The sequence below is a fragment of the Limulus polyphemus genome, unplaced genomic scaffold (genome assembly GCF_000517525.1).
Source record: "Limulus polyphemus unplaced genomic scaffold, Limulus_polyphemus-2.1.2 Scaffold2684, whole genome shotgun sequence".
NCBI lineage: Eukaryota > Metazoa > Arthropoda > Merostomata > Xiphosura > Limulidae > Limulus > Limulus polyphemus.
The window spans coordinates 75,452-85,168 of record NW_013668294.1 but is presented as its reverse complement, the minus strand read 5'-3'; the positions used below and the strand labels follow the sequence as shown (position 1 = coordinate 85,168).

General features: G+C 31.0%; 1 protein-coding gene across 5 annotated transcripts in view; it reads right to left on the bottom strand.

Moving 5' to 3' along the window:
- Positions 1-9,717, bottom strand: part of LOC106467628 (arginine-hydroxylase NDUFAF5, mitochondrial-like) — a 22,074-nt gene that overhangs the window by 5,288 nt on the left and 7,069 nt on the right. For all 5 annotated transcript variants that reach the window (XM_013927994.2, XM_013927991.2, XM_013927990.2 and 2 more), the window contains 5 exons: positions 9,192-9,298; positions 5,947-5,986; positions 5,448-5,558; positions 2,762-2,848; positions 2,046-2,106 (listed from right to left, as the gene is read on the bottom strand). In XM_013927994.2, coding sequence (XP_013783448.1) covers positions 2,046-2,106; positions 2,762-2,848; positions 5,448-5,558; positions 5,947-5,986; positions 9,192-9,298 — 406 coding nt within the window. The remainder of the gene's footprint in view (positions 1-2,045; positions 2,107-2,761; positions 2,849-5,447; positions 5,559-5,946; positions 5,987-9,191; positions 9,299-9,717) is intronic.

Genomic DNA, 9,717 nt, shown 5'->3' with positions numbered 1-9,717 from the left:
AATAAATAAATATTTTTATTTTTAACTAGGATTTCATGTTTACATATGTACATAAACATTTTAATTTTGTTTCATAAATGTATTTTTATTTCAAGTTTATGTTTCAGTGCAGCCATACTTTTATTTATTGTGCTGAATAAATTGTGAGGTTAGCAGCATGAACTTTGTACATTTGCCGTAAACTACCATGCCTGTTGGTGGTCACTCTCGTTCAGTCCAGCGCAGGCGCATTTCAACATTACTGAAGATATGATAGTAAGAAAGCTTTTTGGTACTTGAATATCATTTCTTTGAACTTTCAAACAAGTTTATTTCAACATATGTCCATGTATGTTGTTTCACTATACAGACAAAACTAACTGCCACTACTAGCAAAGATATGTAATAGTTTACAGTACAGGTGGTTTGAACACCACCGCTTGACCCTAGATACTTGATACATCCTGTTAGAAGAGATTAGATTACCCAACAATACAGACACCATAAATTACAAAGAAAATTACTTTACAGCACTTAAAAGATTAGTCCTGGTCACATTCCTCTCATTATAGGCAAGATTTATGTTGGAATTGGAAACTTAAGCTCTTCAGTGTATTGAGATCCCAACTGTGAGAATGTCATAGCTTCCCTGTATTATTGAGACAAATGTATTTAGTCTGCTTGACAACCAACATGGGTTTTATTGTTGTCACTTGTACACTGAGTTTTGAACCATTTGCAAAATATCAGAATAAACTTTATATATATCAGTTAGACTGTTTTAATTCTGAAGCAATAATAACAGAAGTGTTGGTCTTACTACAAAGTAAAGATTGTAAGAAGGAAAAATATAAAATTCTTATGTGGTACTAGTACTAGTAGTATTACGTACAACTCATACAAGTTTATCATTCTAAATACCGAATTATATTATTATTATGAACTAAATATAAAATTACGCTAAATTATTGAACTTAAAACTACAAATTTAAATGCAAAAGAATATAGAAAATTACAAACTCTTTCAGTTCAAAGTGCTAAGCCTAATTCATGTAAAGACCTTGCACTCGCCACTCAATAGATCATATCCCTAACAATCTTGGATCAACTTCTTTCCTAAAAAATATATCTATTTTGAGTTACTTTTTCAATATAATTGTTAATATAAATAGATATATGATGCAGCATGACTTAAGCTAATATAGAAAAATAATAAAAATCATGTACATCCCATACAGTTTTTTCCAGAGCAAGTTTTCTAACGCTTATAGAAAAGTACTATTGGCCAATACTAAATACAACCTCTACATGAAATGGCAGTTACTATAATAAGCACCACCCACATTCAAATTGTAAAATCCAGAGAACAACATTTCATCACGTGCTTTGCTTATCACCCTATGATCTGTCAAACGTGAAATACAGTGACTGGAATAACATGGTACTGAAATTGACACCTTTGACTAAGATTGGCTTAAAGTTTTACAACTGAGGTTTAACATGCCCAGACACTTTTTTATAAAGAAAATAGACTAGAAAAAGGTTTATATACCAATCATTGATGGCAGGACTAGTGCTGAAGTGGAAGGAAAATTGTTTTTTAAATTTTGAAAAAAAATTTTCTTCTTAGAGGGCACTTATTTACAGTCTCAAACATATTTTAGGATTTTCTTCATTAAATAATATAATTTTGTATAAATAATTGAATGTTATGCTACTATCTACAAAAATAAAATCTGAAATCCAATAAAAGATAAGTTCTCTATAATGTTTCTCAATTCACAAATGTGATTTTGCCCTCACAATAAGACAAAATGGTCATAGCAGGTAATGGGTTAAGGGCAAACAAATATTGTTGCATGATTATAACAAAATGCACTTCAGTGGTTTGCTTCAAGATGTTCAATATCTATTTTTGTGCATGCTATTATTTCTGGCTGAATTTATTATACATGTATGATATATCCCTTTAATTCTTTGTGTTTTAGTTATAAGGGCTTCTCAAAGAACAACTATTTTATGCTTTGGTTAGAATGAACAAATAAAATTTAATCATATTACCTCACCTTTTAAATCCCACATTAGTTCAAACATAGATGGATAACACACTTTAATTTCATCAGTATCCTGTAAAGACAAGAGTTGTTTCAAAAACAAATGTACAGTACACGTTCTCTGAAAGTAATATAGAAAGCTATGCAAGGAATAATGAGGCACTACTGTGTACCTAATAACTAATCTTAATGTTTCACTTAGGCATATTTTCTAGAAAATATAGAGCAATTCTAAGCAAAAGTCACACTAGTAAAATCTTACAAAAATAACAATAAAATTATTTTCAATTGAAGCACAAGATGTCAATCTTTGGAAATGTGTACAATGTTTTTTAACAGTTCATAATTTGGTTAAAGAAGTTAAAGCATGTGTAATTTAATCATTATTTTAGATGAAACTTCATAATATTTCTTTAAAATAGCTTGTATCTTCATAATTTGAAGTAGATGGGCTTCCACTACAAAACTTTTGGATAGTGCACTTTTAAAAGCTGTTCCTCATCCTTTTAAAAATATTATGAAGTAAGTTAACTAGTGGTGCAATTCAAGAGTTTCAATATTCTTTAACCTAAGTAAAAAAACTTGTAATTTCTATCTTTGATTTTTCTCTATGCTACTAACTTGTAAATTAAGTTTCTGAAGTGATTTTTTGGTGTAGAATGAAGGAAACTTTGGTATAAACAAAACTTTCTAGTGGTTTGTACCAAAGAAAACAACATTAGACTTACAACTGTCAACATGGAATATCCTGCTCTAGTCAACAAATTTCCCAAGTCTCTAACTTCGGTGAAAGGAGAAATGTGGGGAGCAAATCCCTGAAATAAATATTCCTGGATCATTCACACAAATATACTAGTAATATCTACTTTCATTTAATGCAAATGTGAATTTTTTATTATAAGTTACACTCAATACTACAGAAACACACACTATTTCAAATGCTAACAGGATAAAATATTAAATGATGATAATTTGTGTGAAAGAATAAAATATAAGCTATCATCAAGCTGACATAAATTGGGGTTGGTTGTACAAAAATTAGTGGCTAATTTGGCCATTACCATATCCAGCAAATGACAAAAGGCATTAAAACTGCCTTTCAATTATAAGATAGTATTAGAGCTTTTGAACAATACAACTTTTGTGCACATTGATTCATCTCTTGCAGAGAATTCTTCCTTTGAAAATAAGTTCTTCTTCCTGTTTTTATCAATATATACTGCGACAATGTCTGAAGTTAATATTTTCCTACACTGAAAATATATTTCCTATAGATACTTCTCACAGTTACAACTATTCTCAATTTGACTGCCCTCTAGTGTGCAAATTTTTGTTCGCCACTAGCCTTGAAGCTTGCACCTAATTCCACATGGTTCAGCTGTGTTTAAGGATGTAGCAGTCCTTCACCAACAGGAATGTGACCCCCCCCCCTAACATAGCTGACTCCCTCTATGTAGTTGAACCCAATCTTCACTTCAAGATTAGGCAAGAAAAATAACACTGGAAGTTGGGAAGTGTGAGAGGAGGTATCTATTGGAAATATATTTTCAATGTAAGAAAATATTAACTACCTATATGATTACTTACTTCCACTCACAGATACAGCTAGAATCTCACATTGAGCAGGTAGAGAGATCAGTGTAAAATTACCTATATGAGCACCCTTCAAAAGCATCTGAAGAGCACCCATGGAGTATGTCCTCTCTTTGAAAAGGAAACACTTGTGGGAAATGACACCACATCTGAAACAGGTATACTCTTTGCATATGTGAAGCTAACAGGTGTGGTGTAGCAATCAAAGGGCAGAACAAGGTAACAATTCCAAATCCCTAAAGAAGAGGAATGTGTGTAGAGTGGTTAAGGCACATTGAACAGTAAGCAGGAGGTCCAGACCAGTGGCACTGGGAAGAACTCGACCAGTCCATGGTTGGAGGATCCTCAACCATTCAGCTCAGGTCTAGGAACCAGAAGGGAAGAGGAACCTCTATTCTGAGAACCTAAACCTTCAAGTGCACAAATCCAGCACAACCTGCAGCAAGAAACCCTGGGAATGTACATCTGGACAACGTCAGGAAGTTGGAAATACAACATGGAGGGTCAATTCCAGTCCAAAACCAATCAGCATTGATGATGTAACATCCACTCTGTTGTAGGTGGAAGCCTGCTCACATGTGAGGACTTATGTTGGCTGGTCTAGTTCCAACCAAAATCAGTCACCCAGGAACCAGCATCCAGGCAGCAGTAAGAGGAAGGGGTGAACTGTAAAATAGCTACAAAATTCCAGTCCAGACTTGCAGCATCTGGAGAAAACATCAGACCTGTAGCAGGAGAGAGGGTTCTCCCAGCTGGAGAGGCAACCTGCAAAATAGATGTAAAAATCTAGTCCAGACTTTCAGCATCTGTGCTTTATTAGAAATGTTCAGATCACATGCAGTAGCATCAAGAAATAAGTTTTTCCAGCAAATATATACTTATACTTCAGGATGGGCAGAAAAATTTTAATGTTCATAAACGCATCATTTACAGATGATACTCCTTGGAGCTGCACAGAATTAAAGGCTGGAACAAAAATAGTGACTTGGAAATTGTTGAAATAGAGTTAGAATTATTAATTTTATTTAAATTTGAAAATTTGATATGGAACTTTGCATTTGACACCATACTGGTCACATTATGGTACTTTTACCTCTACATTTCAAAACCATTTTTACTATTACTATTCTTTTGAACTTACTTTTGACATAAAATAAAGAAAACTAATTTCATTTTGTATAGTAAAATGTAATTTGATCACACATGTCCTGGTAAGAAAAAATATTTATTTACCACCCTGATGATGATACTTAACATGACAACGATACCAGTAATAGCATTTTCAGAGATGAGGTTTTAGCTCACAAATAAGTCTTTAGTCACTGTTTTGCTGTGTTTGTTTACAATTTATAGCTGAAAGCAATGGCTGCTTGAATCAAAAAATAAATATCAAAAGAAATATATTATTGAATATTAAGAATGTTGAAACTTATAATATATACAAAATGGAACATCTTGGCCAATAAAAAAATGCAATTGTAAGCTAAAGGAAAACCTTTTTAATGTTTTTTTTTTCAAAAACAATATCTCACAACGAAAGTTTGGAAATTTTACCATCTACAAATGACAGAAAAACTAAATGAAGTTAATAATTTTTTTTTGAAACAGAAACTATATATTATTTAGAAAGTTTATAATAAAGTTTCATGCAATTTGGATATGTATTTCCACAGTGAGAAGGAAAAAAAATCATGATATTATTAATGGCCCTCCAATCAAGAAAGGATTAATTACACTTTTTATAACAACAGAAGTGTCATTACTTTGCCACCTTAGGTATTTAACAACCATTGTAAATCCCTCTTTGTTAACTTGACTTACTCCTTCTCGCTCTAATTCAGCAAGTTGCAGTGAACATCTCAACTCAAACAAAGTGTCGCCTCCAAACAGTGATGCAATCAAAACACCATCTTTTTTCAAAGAAGTGTGGATCTAAAAATTGAGAAATACACAAACATTAAAAAAGAGGTATTATAAAACTATTTAGTCACTCTATGAACTTGTAGATTATATCAATGAGAAATTTCTTTTTGTCTTTAGGGTTGAAAATATTTTAACAATCTTTCCAAGTTTGAAGCCCTGTTTTTTGTTATTGATTTAGAAAACTACAAAAGATCATATACAATGGACTTTAATAAAAATATTAATAAGTCAGATTACATATACTCATACTAAATGATGTCAAATTAAAGGAAGCACTGACTTTCCTGTGTGAGTGAAATTAATAGTCTATGGTTATTTATGAAACCTTTTATTATTATTATCATTTACTGCATCATTGCTGAATATATAAACAATCTATTGCAAGAGTATTCTTTACCTGTCTAAACAATCCAGGTAGGTCATTAACCCAATGAAGACTGAAAGAGAAAAACATTTATGAAAGTAGAGTGATCTGAATTAAACAATATTAGCAAGGTACAATGGTCATGATTTATATGCATGGTTAACATTTCTTAGCAATTACCCTTTATTTACAATTAAAAAATAAATAAATATGTATTCTATGAATTATGAATTCTTTACAACTAACTTAAATTTTAACAAAAAAAAATTGAAATTGCTTTTAAAGAAAACTGCATGTTGCATCTGACATTATAAAGAAAGAACATAATGAGCTAAATTACATTCCAATGCAAAGGTAATGTTCCTCAACTGTAAGAGATTACAAAATATTTTTCACATTAAACAAAATTAAGAAATAATACACATTCTCATCTAATATTGAGCTACAGATATTTTTTTTATTTTTATGCTAGCACAATGATTGTGCACTGTGCAATATATATTTGGAATTGATGCAAGCATGTTCTTCTCAATGGTGGAACTTTTTAACTGACAATTTTATTTGAGCCAATAAAGCCACAAATGCAAACTCTTAATTTCTCTGCATTGATTGAGCTCAAGTTTGAATATTCAGATTACGTTATGAGAAAATTTTTTCAATACTTTTTTACTACCCAGATAATTTTAAATATTAATTGCAATCTAAGTTTTAAGATTAGGCTACAAAAACATACATGTAAATATCTAATTTTGTCAATAAAAGATTCAAGAAACCCGTGACATATTAGCCTTAGCACTAATAACTGTCAATCACTGATGTACAAAATCTATGATATATACATCTTAGTTCTAAAACATGAGAATTTATGGGGTACTTGTATGACAAAGTGTGTGTGTGTGTGTGTGTAATTCTCTAAAATACCATATAACTAGTGTAAAATTATATTTTTTCTTCTCAGTGAATTTCAAACCTCTAATTATAAAAGATACAAATTTTAAAAACATTTTATTTCTTGGTTGGTCACTGTCTAATAACTATTACCCCCCCCCCCAAAAAAAAACAACTTATGGCATGTCTTAGTTTAAATACCTGTCAATAACTCAAGCACAAAACCCAACACATATTTGTCTTAGCTCTAATAACTGTCAGTACCTCATATGCAAAACCAAAGCATATATATCCATCTTAGCTCCAATAACTCATGTGCAAAACCTATTGAATATCAGTCTTAGTTCAAGTAAGTCATATAAAACCCATTGCATATTTGTCTTAGCTCTAATAACTGTCATTAACTCGTGTACAAAATCAATGGCACATCCATCTTAGCTCTAATAAATGTTGTATGAAATCCATGGCATATCCATCTTAGTTCCAAGACATGAGAGTTTGATGGTGTACTTGTATGATGATGTGTGCATGTGTAATATATTATCACTACTGAATTTTCTTTCATTTCCATAATGTTTGTTTGAATAATAAATTTAACCTATATTTCAATAAAATCTATAATTATGAAACTGATAAAGAAAGCTAACCTTCAGACTTACTGGACATTCCAAGTACATGGATAAAAGTGTCTAATGATCATTTTGACTGAAACAAATGCATTGGTGCGGGACTTATGGTCCATGTAAGCCCCCACAAGCTCTGAGGTTCTACATGTTCTAAGATACATTGTGAGTCATTTTGGGTAACTTTCAGGATCAAATTTTAACTTCACTTTATTGAAAAAAAGAGTCATAAACCACTTACAACTTGGCATGTTATCAGATGGATCAACCTGATAATCACATGAGGCTAATTAAGGTTTTTAAACGTTAATATTCAAACCTGTTATATGTATGGCCAATTAATTTTTTAAAATGCAAATCACACATAAAAAGCATATAACTGAATTAATCAGTTACAACCCTTTCCTTGTACAAATGAAAATGGTCGGGAATTTACACGAGTAAGTATTAGACCAGTATTTGCAATAAAGTTAATAATGTGTTTATTTTACATTAAATTTAAATCATACTTTGTAATCATGCCTGAGAAAGGCATGTGATAGATATCCATCTACAGAACAAAGGGAAACTTAAATCCATTCAGGTATAACTAATTTATTAACTATGTATAATTTTATCTTTTATCGTCACTAAAATATTTGTATTTAAAAATAACAACTGTTTTACATTCATGGTTATATCCATGACAGTTGTCATGTGAACAGAACAGGACTACCTTTTGAATCAGTCAAACACTATCCACCTATGCTTCTATTATATGCTGACATCCTAGAAAACACAATCTGTCTTAAACTTATTATTTATTATTATCTGACAAGATAATACAATTCCAATATATTCCTATTGATACAATAGTTTCAAAATTTTGACATATACCTCTTGTTGAGATAATTGTAAAATTCTCACATATACAGCTCATGAGAAGATAACAGTTACAGTTCTGATATACAGCTCTTGAGAAGATAACAGTTACAATTGAGATATACAGCTCTTGAGAAGATAACAGTTACAGTTCTGATATACAGCTCTTGAAAAGATAACAGTTACAGTTCTGATGCACAGCTCTTGAAAAGATAACAGTTACAGTTCTGATGCACAGCTCTTGAAAAGATAACAGTTACAGTTCTGAAGTACAGCTCTTGAAAAGATAGCAGTTATAGTTCTGATATACAGCTCTTGAAAAGATAACAGTTACAGTTCTGATGTATAGCTCTTGAAAAGATAACAGTTACAGTTCTGATATACAGCTCTTGAGAAGATAACAGTTACAGTTCTGATATACAGCTCTTGATAAGATAACAGTTACAGTTCTGATAATACAGCTCTTGAGAAGATAACAGTTACAGTTCTGATAATACAGCTCTTGAGAAGATAAGTTTTAAAATTATAATATATAGCTCTTTAATAATGAAACCTCTGACATTTAAAGAAAACAAGCTATTGTCAGTTAAGTTTTTATTTCAATCATGCTTTGTATATGCATTTTAATCAATATCATTTTTGTAAATATTTATAATTTCAAATCATTCACATCATCTGAATTTCTTTTTACAGTTTTCATTCATGTGTTAGGCTTACTCTATGTTGATGATGGAATGTACCTTTCAAGAAAACATACTTTTCATAAATATGTTATTTGCCTCATAAGGTTCTTTTACTTGTCACTGTGATTATTAGATAATTAAACTCCAAATAACAAACTACAATATAAAAAAACTTGGTAAAATATGATACTTTTTCAACTGTAATTATCAGACAAAGGCTTACCTGAGACTGCTGAGCACAATATCAATGCTGTTTTCTGGAAAAGAGAAAAACTCCTCATCTACTAAAAGCTTCTTGGTAGGTACTGTCTCTGAAGTTCTGCTCTGCTCCTAAACATTATGGAGGACAGATGTTAAGCAAATTTTTGGGTTGAATTTTCCAATTTTGGCCTTCAGCTAATTTTGATATACATATTTATGCTTTATATAAGGAAACTTTAATTTGACAGTTCAAAGTTCTTTGATTTTACATGCACTTCTATAATTCAGCCAAAAACATTGTGTGCTTTTAGCTACTTAGATAGGAAATACTTTTAAATAATGGGCATTATCATCTAAAAATAGAAATGTGTGTAAAACAACAGAATTAAAATCCACAATAAAAAACAGCCTATGAATAGACATTAGTTTGTACAAATTTCATTACAAATGAAACTGATTAATCAACTTTTTGAATAGAGTTGTTTAAACATTGTTTCACAACAAGTAAAAGCTTGGAATGGTCTATTCTTTCACAGGGGGTGTGTCTT